This window comes from Gigantopelta aegis, chromosome 5 (genome assembly GCF_016097555.1).
Source record: "Gigantopelta aegis isolate Gae_Host chromosome 5, Gae_host_genome, whole genome shotgun sequence".
NCBI classification, from domain to species: domain Eukaryota; kingdom Metazoa; phylum Mollusca; class Gastropoda; order Neomphalida; family Peltospiridae; genus Gigantopelta; species Gigantopelta aegis.
The window spans coordinates 10,407,485-10,427,890 of record NC_054703.1 but is presented as its reverse complement, the minus strand read 5'-3'; the positions used below and the strand labels follow the sequence as shown (position 1 = coordinate 10,427,890).

Genomic DNA, 20,406 nt, shown 5'->3' with positions numbered 1-20,406 from the left:
TTCTAGCGGCGGCTATGACGCCATTTGTTGGTGGGTTTGTTTTTGTTTTGTTTGTTGTTGTTGTTTTTTGTTTTTGTTTTGTTTTTGGGTTTTTTGTGGGGTTTTTTTTTTGGGGGGGGGGGGGGGGGGTTGCATTGAAGTTTAAATTTGCAGTTACAATATCGTGTTTAGATTAGATTATCACAAACTCTCAGTCCTACATCAATGAATAGTTATATTTATAGAGGTATTTAGTTCAACGTAACTCGGTTTTATTATTATTTATTTCAAGTAATTTCATAAATGTTGATCTTGAACGTGTAAAGGCCACACTTGACCGTGATTCTATTAAATGTTATAAACAATTGTTTCCAAAGGACACTTTTAATGACCCTTTTTTCACTGACCATTAGTTAAATAAATGTTGTATTCCACAATACGTTCTACTAACACCGTTTACTGTGAAATCTTTTAGTTTCGTTGTCTTAATGTTTCGTGGTTGTGCTTAAATACAGATTTCAATGCATACTATAATTCGTGGATGAAAAATATAGTAGTATTAATTGTATTATGTGTACACATGCATTATATTTTCGGCATGTTCTTAAATTATTTGCTTTCACTAGTTTTTAAAGTACATGGAAATTAAATCACAGTAGTTATATGGCATTTGCTTTCAAATACAAAATTAAGATGGGGTGATTTTTAAACGTTTATTTCAACAGCGATTGAAGTCACAGTTCTTCGGAACCACTACTGCAATACGTTTCTACCCTACATATTTTAAGTTTAATATTAATAAAGACATTTATTTATGTATCCGTTGCAGTGACATGTAGTCACAATATATTTTATAGGCAACTTTTCGGAAAGGCAAAAACGAAAATTAATATTTCCTAACTAAAAATAAGATACCTTGGCAAATTGAAACATCATATACATGTATGACTAAAGTAAGATCTACAAAAAATATAAATGGCTTGATGAAATTCATAGCAATAGCTGATTCTAGTATATTGTCACTACAAGCACTGTTGAAATAAACGTTTCTAAAAACAATGAAAACTATTAGATTAGAAATCCACGTTTTAGAAAGAAAAATACTATTAGTTATGCAGGTTTTTTGACAGGGCGTACGGGATTGTACGCCCCTCCAAAATCTGTATTTCCTGAGGCGCAATCCTGTACGTCCTGTCGAAAACCCGCGTAACGAATTTATTACATTTTAGATCTGGGTTTTGTTTTATGTAAGTAAACTAAAATTAACTACCATTCAAATGTTTAAATAAAGTACACACAAATTTTGAGTTTGAGTTTAATAATAGCATAACATAACATCGAATTCATCAAATATTTACCAAGTAGCTATGTGTGTGATTTGTAGTAATATGTGACATTGATTATTTGTGCAAATACTATTATCCACTGACAGTAAATAAATACACAAATATACATTAAATTTCTTAAATGGTATGTGACCCCCCCCCCCCCCCCCCCCCCCCCCCATTTTCTTGGAGGTAGATCAGATGTGAGGTAACGCACGTTTTTATTGCTGCACTTTCTGGGTGTGTTGATACGCTGCTTATCTCAGTTTTATTAGCAAACGATAACATTGTCGGCAACAGGAATTGATTTGGTCTATTATAACCTGGAGACTTGTGTTTCGCAAAGGGAGACAACTCTTAGCGCCTATTATCTTGCGTGTTTTAAACGATTATGTTGAAATGGTATCGGTAACATGGTAGTTAATAGTAGCTAGGATTTTTTAAGTTTCTAACATTGGGGGGGGGGGGGAACCGCCCCATTGCCCCCCCCCCCCCCCATCCCCCCCGGGTAAAACAACATTGAACACTCGCAGCCGAACAAAAATATTTGTCGTCTTGTACTAACCTGTAAAACCTGTAAAAAAGCATGTCGAGGTGTTACTTAAACTAAGTTCGTGATAGTTAGCCCAAGTTCTACCACGGTAAATGATTATGCAATGCTATATTCTAGTATTAGATTTTAATACGCGAAAAAATACAATCTAGCACATTTTTGCCAAACGTGATCAAGAAATATTCAAATAAACAGTAAAAATAAAATTTACCCAATTGTGGAATTCCCATTTATAATGAATTCAGGTTTGTTAACAAATTTAATGAGTGAGGTGTTGGAGAAAATGTCGTCGGTCTCATCCGCAGTTTGCATTTTCGTACTACCAGTCGAGCAAGTCACGTGCCATTTCGTACACCCCGGCAAATTCTGTATGTTCCCGCAAATGAGACGGTGTACCTGTAGTATGTTTTGGCTATCGACCAATCAAAACGCTTGAAATGTATCTAAAAAGGTAATAAATTGTTTGTATACCGTACAAAAATAAATTAAGTAAATAAATAAATAAACTAACAAAAAAAATAAAGAAAGAAAAAACACCCCACCCACCCAAGAATTTCACGGAACAAAATGTTTCGTCTGTCATAAACTTATTTGGTGTCACTGATGGCTGCATCCATACGATGCTCATCTCAGAGCATGTTAAACAAATAATTAAAAAATAAAGAAAAACCAATGACTTACAAAAGTTAAAGTATAATCTAATTTAAATATTTGTTTATTTGTGTTACGTGCATTATGATGACCATTCATATGTTCAACTCTAATCCACGTTTCAGTTACCTAGGACTGTAACAAAATGGAGAAAATTGTGGGCGTTTAACGTTGACGAAAAAATATATATATTTGATTAAATATGTTTAATTAATATTTTAAAATTATTTTGTTTTAAGTCATTGTTATGACCATCCATAGGAACATCTATAGAGTAAGTTTCATAGGTCTAGGACTTATAGCTTTTAACAAATGGAAATAAAAGTAAAATGTTAAGGTTAAGCTAAATGCAAAGGTATTTTAATTAAACTGTATAATTTATTATTTTCTAATTATTATCAATGGCAGTAGGACTGGGATCGATCCCAAACCAACCACGCATGAAGCGAGTGCTTTACCACTGTACTACGTATCGTCTCCTCCACCCACCCACCCCACCCTTCCCCACCCCTATCCATAGGAATGACTATCAACATATTGTATTCGATCTAGGACTTATACTTTGTGAGAAATGGAGCTAAACGCAACGACAGATAATTGTTTTAAGACTGTAATTATATATCAAATATATTTTTTCTGCATAAAGTGTTAGTGGCTGTATATTAAATGCAGATCTAATAGTTCTATTATTTGCACAAGATTAAATTTCATTTTATTTCCTAAAAAAAAAAGAAAACAGAAAACAACCCCAACCTTTCCTACGCACGGAATTATTTTAAGACAAAATCCCTTTTTGACTTATTACAATCATTAAGACAGCCAGAAACACAGTGCATATACAGACAATGATATTCCAAACAGGACAATATATGTAATGCGTATTTTTATACGTTAAACATTTTTATTAGTCGGAAACGCCTTACTATGCAGGACACTCAAGACACTCCCTTTAATTTTAATTATATGCACATGATCTGTGGCACGCATCCAGACCTTGCATACGGATCAACAAACAGTAGATACGTATCTCTTGAAAGAGAAATATATGAATACAGTCACTGGGGCGCCGTGTTGTTCATAGCTCTGGTGGGAATTACCGGGAACGTCCTGCTGTTTATTATGATGGGAGACAACAGAATGAATTATCTCTCATACTCAGTGTACTTGAAGTTTCTGGCCGTTTCCGACAGCTTGTTGCTAGCCTTGACTCTACTACAGGACACCGAGAAAACATTTTCTCTACAACGACTCATACTACTTAACTCTGGTCTTTGCAAACTGATGTTCAGCTTGAGGATTTTGTTAACAAATCTGTCGCCTTGGCTGGTGGTAGGACTTTCGCTTGACAGATACGTATGCATCTGCTTTCCGCTGACGCGAGAAAGACTTTGTACCCGGATGAAAGCCATTATCGTCTGTTCCACGGTGCTTGGTCTGTTAGTTGTGTTAATTGTTCCATTCCTTGTTGACACGGAGCTGATACAAAGGAGATGTAAACCGTCAGAGGAACTTAGATATTATTATATATGTATTCGAACAATAATATCCTCCACTCTACCATGTTTGCTTATTCTGGTCTTGAATGTCCTTATACTATTCCAAATCCAACAGAGTCGCAACTTTCGAAAGAGATTTACAAGATCAGGTACAGATTCAGCAAGTCCACAGCAGGACAGGTCCACGCGCCCTCTGGTGTTGGTTTCTGTACTGGCTTTTGTAACCTTGTTACCATTGTCGGTTTCGGAGGCTGTTGAAACTTTACTGAAGATAGTAGGCACAGATTCGAATAGTGTGGCTTTAAACAACAAGCTTCGATCATTCTTTATTCTGATTTACATTCTAAATTTCGGACAGAACTTTTACATTCTGATTGGAACTTCGACGAAATATCGAGCGATCATTAGAGCACGGTTTGATTGGTTGAAATGGAATCGACGAAATGAACAGAATCAAGCTATGACGACTATTATGTCTCCTGACGTTAACTGTCCTGGATCGGGCACCACGGAGTTATCGCTGGTCTCCATCACATCTGGCAACAACACTTCAGCAGTGGACGCTAACGCGCCTGGTATCTCAAGTCGAACACTTTGAACTACTCCGCCTAATATTTTGAACTTGATCGTCTAGTGTCGTGGATTGAGCACTGTTAGTTATTCCGTTCTAGAATGATAATTGTGACTAATTTCAACCTTATTACGATGCAACATTTAGTATCTGGAGTTATCGCGAGTCCAGTACTGTCAGCAAGACAATTTGATATATAGTTCAGTATTGTTAGCAACAGGTTCACCATCTGGTATACGAGTCCAGTACTGTCAGCAAGACCATTTGGTATGGTGAATTCAGTATTGTTAGCTGGTACATCTGGTATCACAGGTTCAGTATTGGTTGCTGGTCTATCTTATATCACAAGTTCAGTATTGTCAGCTTGTCCATCTGTTATAAATAGTTCAGCATTGTTTGCTAGACCATCCGGTATTAAAGTTCAGTATTGTCAGTTAATACATCTGGTATGACGAGTTCAGTATTGTCAGTTAGTTCATCTGGTATCATGAATTCAGTATTGCCAGATAGTGTATCTGGTATCAAGAGTTCGGTATTGTCAGCTAGTCATGTTAGGCCATCTAGAATAGTCAGATAGTCTCCCCTGTTCTCGTCATTACAATTTCAGCAAATGCACCATCTACAGTCGTGAGTTATGTATTGTTATTTGTTACTCGTGAGTCTGTCTTTCATTTTGTATTACACGTTTGATAGTGTCATCTGGTATAACCATCCTACCATTATCCATATTGTTTTAATTAATGTGTTCTTATAGGATGTATACTACCAAATCAAATCCCATAGACGACATTGGTAACGTATGTGGCTAAAACACCTTATTGCAACATTTCAATCGGCATAAACACCACGCATATGAATACTACCAACCTCACTCTTAAAGTGAATACGAACAAACCAGAGGTCAAGTCGCTCATTTCAGAGATAACTGGTAGCGTCTATGACTATCCTAGTTCCACACAAACGTTTAGTACTTTTGTTCACGGGTACCCCATACATGTTTCAAGCACACGGCTACTTGACACAGTTGTACTAGATGAAATAAAATTGCATACAGTGTTTGCCTAGATACAACTAAACATTTTTACAACCAACACACTCACATTTATCACAAATCACAGGACTTGTGGTGTTAATTTTTCTATCAACAGTTCGGTGCACCTCGAAGTTTGACCCAGCCGGAAGTTATTTGGTTTAGTACTACCTATAATTATTCGATAACCTCCTCTATTATCCGATTTCCCTCTCTCTACGATTACCATAGTAATACCATCAACACAGAACATAACAAGTGTGTAATGTTGGATATTATACAGAAAACAGTGTTTTTCAATGCAACACATATTAGCATGTGACGCAGGTTCTTTGCAACTCGTTACAGCATGTACAACCAATAAATTTGCTACTGTTGTTATATGGTCAAATTACATTGAGTGATCCCTACAGTATATACAGTTTTTATTTGAGTTTAAACAATTACTAAACAAACACATCCTTTTATTAACTAGTATATTGGTTTCACTGCACATATATACTGAGTCAAATTAAACACTTCACAACCGTTTCATCTTCGCTAATTAGCAAATACTACAGAAGAACGTGTTAAACAAGGTATTCTCTGTTGCATGACGTCCAAAGAAAGAATAAGAATAAATGTTGAGTCAAAAATCTGTTCGATGCGCCCACAGCATTTCCCCCGAACAGTCAAACTGGTGATTCACAAGCAGGGTCGTCTGATGAAATCACAAGTTCAGTAGCGCATATGCCTCCAGGTGTACCCACAACTGCAAGGCATCGCCTGCTCATTGACTGCCTGATGCGTGTAAAGACTGCGTTAGGGATACGGCGCCATTGTTCCACTAATGAGGCACCATGTTCCTGCAATGTCTGTGGACGGTTCCTGAGAGTGCGCATTCGTGTTCCCAGCACATCACTGACGTGCTCTATGGGATTCAGGTCAGGCGACCTTCAAGGCCAATCCATGACATTGATGCTCGCGTTCCTCGAGTAATCTCTTGCCAAGATAGTCGGGTGGGGTCTGGCGTTGTCATGCTGACAGATCAGGCCTGTTCCCGTGGACGCTCCTGATCGCGGTATACAACAGCGTTAGGGTTGTCACGGTTGACAAGAAGTCGAGAACGTCCATTTCAACAGAAAGCATCCCAAACCATTACACTTTCGCCTCCGAATCTGTCAACTTCACTGACACAACACTGACCATGACGTTCACCACGTCATCTCCAAACCCTCCTGTCTGCCATCGGCAAATCGCAGAGTGAATCTGGATTCATCGCTAAACACGACTCTATTCCATTCCTTCCGAGTCCATCGCAAGTGGAGTTGTGCCCACATTTGATGTTGGCGTCGATGAAATTGGGTTAAAATGTACGCCGTGCGTGGAGTTGATGGGTTCGCAGCCGATTTCGGATCGTTTGCGCGGACACCCGACGTTTGAAAAGTGCATTACTGGTTGCTGTATCTAACATGAAATGGTTGCGGAGGTGACGTAACACAATATCACGGTCATCTGCCTGTGACGTCACACGTGGTCTACCCGAAAGAACGACCAAGAACTAGCGTCAATTCCCCATCAATTTTAAACAACTGAATGTGGACAGGGGAAAGAGACTCCCTCAGGGGCGTTCAGCTATGCAGATTCGTATTTATTCATCAGGTTGCCGTAATTAAACTAACTCATAATATATAGCTACAGAAAAAAACCCCAACACAAACAACAACTGAGACATTAATATTTAATAAACCTAAATTTCACAATAGTGCTCAGTGACACACACACACACACACACACACACACACACACACACACACACACACACACACACACACAGACAGACATCTAGTAATGGTGGACTGGAATTAAAGTTGCGTATACAGTTTACAAGAACACGTTGTATTAAGCCAGAGGCTCGCATAATACATTTTTTATACCTAATATATGATATTAACGATACCGAAAAACACTCTGGTAAAAACCTCTCTATATAAAACATGGTATGCGTTATTCTGTCTGTGGGGTTCACGATGTCCTTTCCAAACCCCCTGCCTGCCATCGGCAAATCGAAGAGTGAATCTGGATTCATCGCTAAACACGATATATGGTTAAGGACCACAAAAATATTCAGAGAGGAAACCCGCTATCGCCACTTCATGGCCTACTCTGTGGGGTGGTACATAAAAAGATTCCTGGCTACTAATGTAAAACATAGCTGAGTTCTTCTCTGAGACTATATCAAAATTACCAAAATGTTTGACATCCATTAGCCGATGATTAATAAATCAATGTGCTCTAGTGGTGCCGTTGAACGAAACAAACTTTATCGTGTTATGACTGTAATAGAGTTTGACAATATCACTGATTACCGTAAATAATTATAGTATCCTCAGCTGTAAACTGCTACAATTACAGGAAGGAAGGAAATATATTATTTAACGACGCACTCAACACATTTTATTTACGGTTATATGGCGTCGGATATATGGTTAAGGACCACACAAATATTGATAGAAAGCAAATGTTTTATTTAACGACGCACTCAACACATTTTATTTACGGTTATATGATGTCGGACATATGGTTAAGGACCACACAAATATTGAGAGAGGAAACCCGCTATCGCCACTTCATGGGCTACTTTTTTCGATTAACAGCAAGGGGTCTTTTTTTAGGCACCTTCCCAGATACAGGGTAGTACATACCACGGCCTTTGAAATACCAGTCGTGGTGCACTGGCTGGGGCGAGAAATAGCCCAATGGGCCCACGGACGAGGATCGATTCCAGACCAACCGTGCATCGAGCGAGTGCTGTACCACTGGGCTAGGTCCCGCCCCGCACAATTACAGGAGACTACTTCCAAGACAACCACACACATCTGCAGTCGTTGCCAGTGAATCAGACACAGTTTTGTTGCAGACGTCTGCTCATTTCGACAACTTTTGTTATAGCAACTATTCTGGTCATGTTGACGGCGAATTACCAAGCGCATTTTGAAACATATTACATATACATTCAATGAGGCGTCATGCGGTTTTTAACTCTGGTTGCTATTACGTAAAACAGCCTAGTGTGTATTATGATGTGACACAAGAAACTGAATTACCTGTATTATGCCGTGTACTTGAAGAATTTAGCCGTTTCCAACAGCTGCTGGTGTAGCCGATGTAATGGGGTGTCGTTAAACATTCATTCATCCATGCATTCGTGCTGGTGTTTTGTTAAACGTCCATTAATTTATTCTAGTCTGAAGATGCTTGTTTATCAGTCGATTCATTTTAATTTCACGCCATTTTGATATGGAGCACAGAAACCGCTTTCTTCTCACCTCTCGATAATTTGATGATCATGTATGATATTGCAAGTTCTTTATTACATACACATTTAATCCTACTATAGTAATGAAAATAATTCTGGCCGTGCAATATAAACGTATTTTATTGAACACATGTGTGATATAAAATATCGCATGCGTAGTACGTGTTAACCCGAAAGACGGCATGTGCAAAGCCAAATCAAATCCATAAATTTCAACCAACTTTCCAGACGAAGAAAGTTGTGTTATTTAATTAAACTTTGTTCATAATATAGAAAGGTGGTATGTAATAAATACGGAACCACATACTAGTCGTTTTTGTTTATAGTGCACATAATTAATATCACTATGTACAATATTATTGCGCTCTATGAACCCTTTTAATAAATATCACGGCAAAACAACTGGTATGTGGTTCTGTCTATGAATTATTTGCTAATCCACCAAGTATGGCGATTTGAGTATTCTGCGCTGATTTCTCTTGTAGTCAACTAGTGTGTACTAAGTTTCTCTTGTTTAATCAAATGTTGTAATAATAAACCTCTGTTGTAGTTCTACATTGCTGATATAAATATATCGCCGGCTTACCTAAGCATTTGTATGTGTTATGCTTGCTATAAAAGTAAGTGTCCCGTTTTGGAAATATAACTCAATTACACTTTTTATCGTGGAAATAAGACTCAACACAGAGTTGGACGGTGCACCGTATATACCGTTCATTCCCAATTTACCGTACCGAGCAAATGATAAAATACCGACATTTGGTTATTAGAAATGTTACCGCGTTAAATAAAACACAATAGGAAACATATCTGACGACATAAACAGTAGCGCGTTAAACAAAACACTATAGGAAATATATCTGACGACATAACAGTAGCGCCTTAAACAAAACACTATAGGAAATATATCTGAGAACGTTACAGCAGGGCGTTAAAGAAAACACAATAGAAAATATATCTGCCGACATTAAAGTAGCGTGTTAAATAAAACACTTTAGGAAATATATCTGACGACATTACAGTAACGCGTTAAATAAAACGCTATAGTAAATGTATCTGCCGACATTACAGTAGCGTGTTAAATAAAACACTATTAGAAATATAGCTCATGACATTATAGTAGTGCGTTTAAAAATAATAAAAAAACTATACAAAATATATCTTACAACATCACTGTAGCACATTAAATGAACAACTATAGAACATATCCCTGACGACATTTCAGTAGCTTGTTAAATAAAACACTATAGAAAATCTGATGACATTACAGTAACTGGTTAAATAAAACACTTTAGGAAATATATCTGACGACATTACAGTAACTCGTTAAATAAAACGCTATAGAAAATATATTTGACGACATTACAGTAGCGCGTCAAATAAAACGCTATAGAAAATATATCTTACGACAATACTGTAGCGCTTTAAATAAAACGCAATGGAAAACGTATCTGCCGACATTACAGTAGCGTGTTAACTAAAAAAACTATAGAAAATATATATGATGCCATTACAGTAGCGCGTTAAATAAAACACAATTAGAAATATATCTCATGACATTATAGTAGTGCGTATAAAAAAAAAATTAAAAAAAAAATTAGACAATATATCTGACAACATCACTGTAGCACATTAAATGAAAAACTATAGAACATATCCCTGACGGCATTTCAGTAGCTTGTTAAATAAAACAGTATAGGAAATATATCTGATGACATTACAGTAACACATTAAATAAAACACTATAGGAAATATATCTGACGATATTACAGTAACGCATTAAATAAAACACTATAGGAACTATATCTGACAACATTACAGTAGCGCTTTAATAAAACACTATAGAAAATATATATATGACGACATTACATTAGCATATTAAATAAAACACTATTAAAAATATATCTCAAGACATTATAGTAGTGCGTTAAAAAAAACAACAACTATAGAACATATCCATAATGACATTTCAATAGCACGTTAAATAAAACACTATAGAAAATCTTACAACATTACAGTAGCATATTAAATAAAACACTATAGAAAATATATCTGACGACATTACATTAGCATATTAAATAAAACACTATAGGAAATATATTTGACTACATTACAGTAGTGCGTTAAATAAAACACTATAGGAAATATATCTGACGACATTACAGTAGCATATTAAATAAACACAATAGAAAATATATCTGATGACATTACAGTAGCGTGTTAAATAAAACACTATAGGAAATATATCTGACGACATTACAGTAGCATATTAAATAAAACACCATAGGAAATATATCTGACAACATTACAGTAGTGCATTAAATAAAACGCTATAGAAAATATATCTCACAACATTACAGTAGTGCATTAAATAAAACGCTATAGAAAATATATCTGACGACATTACAGTAGCTCGTTAAGTAAACAATATAGGAAGTATATCTGACGATATTACAGTAGCTCGTTAAGTAAACAATATAGGAAGTATATCTGACGATATTACAGTAGCGCATTAAATAAAACACTGTAGGAAATACATCTGACGACATTACAGTAGCGTGTTTAATAATACACTATAGAAAATATATCTGACGACATTAAAGTAGTGTGTTAAATAATACACTATAGGAAACATTTCTGACAACATTACAGTGGCGAGATAAATAAAACACTATAGAAAATATATCTGACGACATTACAGTAGTGTGTTAAATAATACACTATAGAAAATATTTCTGACAACATTACAGTGGCGAGATAACTAAAACACTGTAGGAAATATATCTGACGACATTACAGTAGCACATTAAATAAAACGCTATAGGAAATATATCTGACGACATTACACTAGTGTGTTAAATAATACTCTATAGAAAATATATCTGACAACATTACAGTAGCGCATTAAATAAAACACTATAGGAAATATATCTGACAACATTACTGTAGCACAATAAATATAACGCTGTAGAAAATATATATCTGACGACATTACAGTAGTGTGTTAAATAGAATGCTGTAGAAAATATATATCTGACATTACAGTAGCACTTTAAATATGACGCAATGGGAAATATATCTGACGACATTATAGTAGCGTGTTAAATAAAACACTATAGAAAATATATCTGACGATATTACAGTAGCCCTTTAAATAAAACACTATAGAAAATATTGCTCACGATATTGCAGTAGCGTATTAAATAAAACACAAGAGAAAATATATCTGAAGACATTATACTAGCACGTTAAATAAAACACTATAGAAAATATAGCTCACAACATTACAGTAGCATTTTAAATAAAACACTATAGAAAATATAGTTTGATTGAAACATTATATTAGCATTAAATAAAATACTATAGAAAATATATCTGGGCATATACAGTACATTTTAATAAAACTATAGAAAATATATGTTGAAACATTTTTTATTGCAAGAAAATTATACATATTCAACTTATAGTAGCGTATTAAATAAAACACTATAGAAAATATATCTGACAACATTACAGTAGCGCGTTAAGTAAAACACTATAGAAAATATATCTGACAACATCACAGTAGCACATTAAATAAAACACTATAGAAAATATATTTCACAACATCACAATAGCGCATTAAATAAAACACTATAGAAAATATATCGGACGACATTACAGTACCACATTAAATAAACACTATAGAAAATATATCGGACGACATTACAGTAGCACGTTAAATATTCACTATAGAAAATATATCGGACGGACAAATTACAGTAGTGCGTTAAATAAACACTATAGAAAATATATCGGACAACATATTACAGTAGCGCGTAAAATAATCTCTCTCTCTCTCTCTCTCTCTCTCTCTCTCTCTCTCTCTCTCTCTCTCTCTCTCTCTCTCTCTCTCTCTCTCTCTCTCTCTCTCTCTCTCTCTCTCTCTCTCTCTCTCTCTCTCTCTCTCTCTCCACTAACCCACTGTTCTGGACAGACAGCCCAGATAGCTGAGGTGTAAGCCCAAGATCGCGTGGTTAAAACATAATTGGATATAAGCAAGAAATTCAGTTGAAATGAAAGGAAATACATGTAATGGGTTCCATGATGACAATACCAGAGCTAACCATCCACTTCTCGTCACATGCCATCTACAGAGGCATCGAATCCAGACCTTGCCTCGGCCAGCAATGTTCCCTGACCTCTCGCCCATAGAATACGTGTGGAACATCCTTGGTACACGTATTCTCGAACATCAACAACAACCTTGCGCCAAATTCCCTCAAACAAAATTGCGCACCCTTTTTTCTTTGGCATTTAACTGCTCCATTCAAATTTCATAGCACCACCACCACCCCCACCCGCCTGCTACCGATTTGATCGGACTGCTGGTGCTCCCTTGCACCTGCCAGTGCAGCCGGCCCCTTCTCTTCCCTCCCCCCACATTTCCTGTCATGTCTTGTGCCCACGACAGGCGTGCGCTACAACAGCTTGTTCTGAATGTGCACGTAAAACCCTATGACCTGACCTGGCCTGACCTAACAACAACCACGAACGCTGGTAAAAGTAGGCAGGGCACTGCAGGAAGAACGACATCAAGTTCTACAAAAGACGACAAAAGTCTTGTGTAATGCATGTGCTGACTCCACCCCTGGCTGGCATTACATTTATTGTGAGATTTAAAAACATCTCTCATGTTGATAAAACCAATGACTGAAATGACTTGACTGTTACGTAGTTTTAGTAATTTGGGGGAATATACCCTACTGTTTGTGAGTAGTATAACAAATTCGTAAAGAGTTTCTTTGTTTAGTTATATATTTTACATATTACTACACATGTTTTACATCAAGAGAAAAAAACTGTTCTGGGGCCTCATTCACTAAACTTTCGTAACATTTCGATCTCCCGGTGCAATGTTAAAAGACTTGCAAAGAGGATGCGTTGTTGTCTATCAGAGTCTAAGAGACCTTTGTGAATTAGGCCCCTGATGTTTACGTCCAACAATATTTCATTTCGACTTAAATAACATGTTAAATGCTGTTTCTTACATACATAATAAATCTTTGTCTTTGAATAGAGAGAGAGAGAGAGAGAGAGAGAGAGAGAGAGAGAGAGAGAGAGAGAGAGAGAGAGAGAGAGAGAGAGAGAGAGAGAGAGAGAGAGAGAGAGAGAGCGAGAGAGAGAGAGAGAGAGATCTTCATTAAATTATATGAAACAACTATACATGTCCCTGCGTGTGCTGTAACCTCACTGTGGTGCAGGGGTGTAACATTCTCTTTGATAATGGCCAATACAGCACAAAATTGAAGTTTTGAGTAAAATTCAGTATCCGTAAAATTCTGTGATATTTGTGTTTTTGCACAGTTCTTTACACTGTTTTTGTTTAAGTCTTGAATTTTTATATTGATGTTGATCATCACTTTATTTATTTGCATTACCATAGTTTGACACCCAATAGCCGATGTATTTTTCGTGCTGGGGTGTCGTTAAACAGTCATTCATTCAACTATACATGAAACGCTGACAGCAATGTCCTTCTCTTTGATGCCTTATACAAATGCATTACTCTTAATTTCTTTGGAATGACTAAAGAAAACATTACATAGTCTACGTGTTAATCTCACATCACAGAGAATACATCATTATTGAAGATGTCCATCAGATATGGTGCTTAATGTGAACTATATGAAGATACTTTACGGTTCATCGATGAAAGAAAAATAACATCTGTATGATTGGCAATTAATATAAAATCAGATCGGTTCCTGAAAAAGAAACATAACTACAATGTAATCAAAATTAGCTAAACTCCTGATTGGTTCTTCAAGTAGAAAAGCCCACGTCCACCATTCTGATTGTTTGTTTGGCTACTATATATCACAGTAAAGATGATCGTAGATCAGAACTTGCGACCGTCGTTAAGGTTTTTCAACAGATACTGGTGAGTATCGCACTGTTTTAATACTTAATTTTCGGTTAGATATATATGTTATTTAAAGGATCTGCCGAATTTGTTGCACTGTAGAATGTTTTCGACTACTTGTTTTGTAAATACTAGTACATGTATGACGTATTAGTTATATTTTCTTGTTATAATATCTGTTTCTTTATCTCTCTCTGTCTCTCTCTCTGTCCCTCTGTCTCTGGCTCTCTATCTCTGTCTCGCTCTGTCTCTGTCGCTGTCTCTCTGTCTCTGTCTCTCTCTCTCTCTCTCTCTCTCTCTCTCTCTCTCTCTCTCTCTCTCTCTCTCTCTCTCTCTCTCTCTCTCTCTCTCTCTCTCTCTCTCTCTCTCTCTCAGATCGTCATAATATTGTCACAGTGCAGCCTTTACAACTATATTAAAATGTAAACGGGCATCGTAAACGTGTAGTACTAACAATATGAGTGACCCTTCAATAGTGACGCTGAATATATATCATATAATATTATATATCTTACATTTTCAGTGCAATCAAAGTATGTGGCATTTTTTCAGACCACATAATTTAAGAATATATATATATATATATATATATATATATATATATATATATATATATATATTTCTTGTGTTATTTTCCTGGAATATTAAATTACTAACATAAGTCAAAAGTTATATATAGTCAAACTTCAATAACTCCATTGGGGCGGGACGTAGCCCAGTGGTAAAGCGTTCGCACGATGCGCGGTCGATCTGGGATCGATCCTCGTCGGTGGGTCCACTGGGCTATTTCTCGTTCCTGGCAGTGCACCGCGACTGGCATATCAAAGGCCGTGGCGTGTACTATCCTGCCTGCGGGATGGTGCATATAAAATATTCCTTGCTGTTGATCGAAAAGAGTAGCCCATAAAATGTGTTGAGTGCGTCGTTAAATAAAACATTTCCTTCCTTCAATAACTGCACCTTCGATGTATCGAACATTTTGATCTCTCGACCTGAAGGGACGGTACCGGCCGAATTGCTATACAAACTAGCAATAACGGCCTTCGAAAACTCAAAGTTCGAATTATTGATTAACTTGCTTTGCTTAATGCTGGCTTTGGTCTTTGCGTATAAGAAACGGATCCAGTCATTTGAAGTCGTTGCCTCATCCACTCAATCATATTCTGAATGACAATAAAGTGCCTCGTGACTTTTCGTTGACTGTGTTCAAAATGTATCCGACCTACTACATTGCCCTTCTCTACACTCGTCAAAACCCGACGGAGTTTCAACTGAAAGTGTGCGTGAAAATGTGGATGTCAATCATGCACACTTTTATACCCATGGTGAGAACACATTGCACGGACACAACATACATAATTTCAGACATGGGTGCGTTGAGACAACCCATTTGTTGGGGTGATAGTAGATACATGTGTTTGCATAACTTTTACCATTTTGTTGTGACCTCTAACCGGAAGTACCATTACTCATGTTGAAACCCAAAATGCTACTTAGGAAACCTCACTCTGGGTCTAATCCACGAAGGCCATACATTCCTTCCTTCGTAATTAGTGTGTTGGACGGGCATCGTAAACGTGTAGTACTAACAATATGAGTGACCCTTCAATAGTGACGCTGAATATGTATCATATAATATCATATAATATCTTACATTTTCAGGGCAATCAAAATATGTGGCATTTTTAAGACTTTTCAAATTAGATGCAAATTGATTGAGGTCACGACACTAGGTTTATTGACATTTAACCAAACGTATTAGGGTGACACTCCATAATTAACGCATGGATTCATAGTCATCGTATAAAAAAACTTTTCAATTGCAATTATACACTGAAAGCTGTCCAGCGTTCAGAAAACTACAAAACAAAAACGTTAAGCATAACTTTATTGTCATATATATATGTATAGCTGTTCGTGTACGATTCAATTAATTGTTATTGTGGCACCTGTCATTTACGCAATAATTCAATTGTTAGTTAATCAGACAAATTAATGCAAAACTGCATTGCATCAGTCAAGGTCACTATGTGTTTTAACAGCTAAGGGTTATAGATCATGGCATGCAAATTTACCATAATTTGACGCACCATAGCCGATGTATTTTTCGTGCTGGAGTGTCGTTAAACATATATTCTATTCTATTCCATGGCAAATACGTGTCAACAAATATATGTATCTTATAAGTATTCGTTTTAACAGGTGAGGGTTATAAACCATGACAATTGTATCTCAATAAATAATACGTCTCTTATAAATGCATATATTCGGGGTTTTTTTTTATACATGAACGACATACCCAAAGAGAGCAGCTCTGCTGTTTGTGCCCTTGAGGTTCTCAGTCGCAATGTAAACTCTATCGGGAGAGCTGTGTGTCATTCACCCAAGACATTATGTTATTAATTTAATATTTCGGTAAAATAACACAACAAAAACCTTACACTGTGTTAATGTAAAACAATTGATATTTTATTTAGAAACAGATATATTTCCTATGTTGTTACAGTCGTCAAGAAGAGAGTGTTGATCAACATAATTTTAACAATCGCCAACAACACATGATAGTTATTTTGATAATTGTCAATACCACTTAAATGCGCAGACCCTAGTTTGAACTGCTAAAAATGGACACTAAGTTTAGTTAATCTACATACCTGTAACACACTTCGATAGAGTTACAACAGAGCGAAACAAGAGTCTGTCACGTTAAAACACGGAAAATATCCTTACAAATTAGACTACAACTCGAGTCAATAACCGCTACTTCTCAGAAACACGAGGGTTTTTTTTTTAAATATGAAGAAATGCATTTTGTGATATTAGAAACAACAGAATGTCCAGGGATATTTCTGTTCTACGAAAATTGATAATCTAAACAATAAAATATAAGTAATGTTAGATTTCAGTGATCACAAACGCCTCTAATAATGAAAAATGTTTTTTAAAATCTAGGGTCTGTCCCTTTAAGTTTAAATAATTTCTTGTATGAAATCATATTGGCTGTTTGGGTGTTATGTGAAGATTTGTATTTTCTCTATTCGGACTTGCTGTAGCTGTACATTTCCTAAATGTGTTTGATTGTGTCATTCATTGTTAGCCCTGTACGCTCTTGTACATATGTGTTTAGTGGGTCTACACAAACGACAACACAAGCAAATGTATATTTAATCTTCATTGTCACCGTTTATTGCATTGCTTGTTTAAACATGCCCTTGAGGTGGTTTTTCGCTGGGTTTGCTCAATGTAACTTTTCTTCATGGATAATTTCGGCAGCGAAATTGTGTTTTACATCAGTATTGCATAGCCATGAAATGTAAATGTATTTTAGAGATCATTTGAAGCCACTACAGAAGCGAAAACAGGGTGGGGGTAGTGGGTTCGGACCCCCTCCCCCTTTAGACAATATGCCCTTTTGACTTTTTTAGCACGACTGTATAATTAGATCCACCCCTCCACCATGTTCGTGGCGAACGGACAACAAAGCGCCTGAGATACATAGAGGATAATAAATGAGATACCAATTATTATCAAATTTATGTCCCGAGTCAAATAACGTTTAATTGTCGCGAGCTTCAGCGAGTGACAATTGAAAAGTATTTCACTCGGAACATACATTTGGTACAGAGTTTGGTATTATATTTATTACCCCAACTATGTTTTCTCTAAACACCTTTATTTTAGACGCACATGCATGTACATGTAAGCTACAGAAACAATCTAAACCACTTTACACACTGTTCTGGGTATTGCTATAACTTTGCATTTTAATCACGTTCACAGATAATTTTCAAAAACAAAAGTTATCGTTATTCTGCTAAAAATATAAATAATGATTTGCGTTAAAATGACATTTTGTTATGCATTTAACATTAAAACAGTCGTGAACGCAAACTCATCAAAGTACATGACGCCATGTTGTGTGTTTGCCAAGTCGTGATGATGTTATATTTAGTACCGACAAAGCCATTGGTTTGTAAGCGTCAAATCATCCAGTAATCGTGTACGTCACACCACTGCAGAATATTTCTCATTGAGAAAATATGGAAAATATTTTCCCTGTTAAGAGTGGTCACTGGGGTAATAAATATAGTTATTTACTAAATTAGTACAAGTAAGTATTTTCTTCATGGTGTATGAACTGCACGAAAACGGGAAGTGCTAGCATTGGAAGTTGATCAGTAACCACCGGTATCAAAGCAATAAACGCCCATTATAGACTGCAGTCTTATAATGACAAACGTTCGTGTTTGTCTCTTCTTAATAAAGGGGGGGGGGGGGGGGGGGGGGGGGGACAAGGCGGTATAAGTCCACAGTTTTGAAAAATTGACCATACGTTATATCGGTACCCTCAGGCGTACGCGTCCACTTCTTTTTGTTGTAAATATTGTTAGAATTAAAGTGAAATGCCAATAACAAAACGTTTATTCATATTTGCATTATTACCAACAGCTATGTAGGGTTCTGTAAGCATTTGACATGGATTATAACTAATATTGTGAGTAAAATGATGGAAATGCATAGTGAAACGTTTTTAGGCCAACTCATTTTGCCCAAATATGGTTTGCTCACATTTGTTTTGTTTGTTTGTTGTGGGTTTTTTTTGTGGGTTTTTGTGTTGTTTTTTGGTGCGTTTTTTTTCAGGGGAGGTAGCTAATCCCCCATGTCGAACGCGAATGCTCACAAGATATCGGTAACGAGTTTCAACTACAAAGTGATGAAGTGTAAGCTATTCCTCGCTTATGTCCCTTTCCAAATCTGCGGGTAAACAGCGTGGTTTTGTAAACACGGGTAAAACACATACATGTGAAATACACCACGGGTGTATGTCTTGGTCAGGTTTTTCAGCGTTTTACGTAAACCAGTGTTAAACCTAGGTTTTGATATAGCCCGGTGTTTCGAAACCCAGACATATGAAATCGGCCCATTTTGTTTGACCATGAAATGTTTTGTTCCGCAGTTTTGGAACACTGTTGAAACTTGGAGCACTATTGGAACATATTAATTAATGCATTTTTAATTTAATTTATACTTGTACTATAAATATTTTAAATTGCAACCAACCAAACTAGTTTTATATATGCATACATTTCGCACTGGCGACATTGGAAAATGGTGAAGACCGCCAAAATGTCTCAAGTTACGTATCCCGAAATTTTGTTTCTTTTACGATATTCCATAATGTCATACACAATTCTACCCTGACATATTCCATGACAATTATGATGGTGATTTATGCTTTACAGGGGTGATATCAAGACAAGCACTGGAATATAAAGATGTCTACCACAGATGTGCAGCCATTTACACTGAATCAAACATCCAGCCTTATTGAGACTTCTACTGGTCTGGACAATTGTATTCGTGGAAACTATTCTGAGCATCAACCCGCATTACAATGGAATACTGTATCATCTGTAGAACGGTGGGCGGATATCGCAGCATACAGATACACTTTCTGGGCCATAATGCTAATCATAACTGTGATAGGCGTTATCGGAAACACGCTGGTTTTTATTATGATGGGCGACAGGAAATTACGTTACTTATCTTATTCAGTTTACTTGAAATTTTTATCCGTTTCTGACAGCTGTTTGCTAA

The 20,406-nt window shown here is 36.4% G+C and overlaps 1 protein-coding gene across 1 annotated transcript; it reads left to right on the top strand.

Moving 5' to 3' along the window:
• Nucleotides 1-3,477: 3,477 nt before the first annotated feature.
• On the top strand, nucleotides 3,478-4,602 carry LOC121372933 (prolactin-releasing peptide receptor-like). Its single transcript, XM_041499367.1, has one exon. The coding sequence runs from the start codon at nucleotides 3,478-3,480 to the stop codon at nucleotides 4,600-4,602; it is 1,125 nt and encodes a 374-aa protein (XP_041355301.1).
• The last annotated feature ends 15,804 nt before the right edge of the window (nucleotides 4,603-20,406 follow it).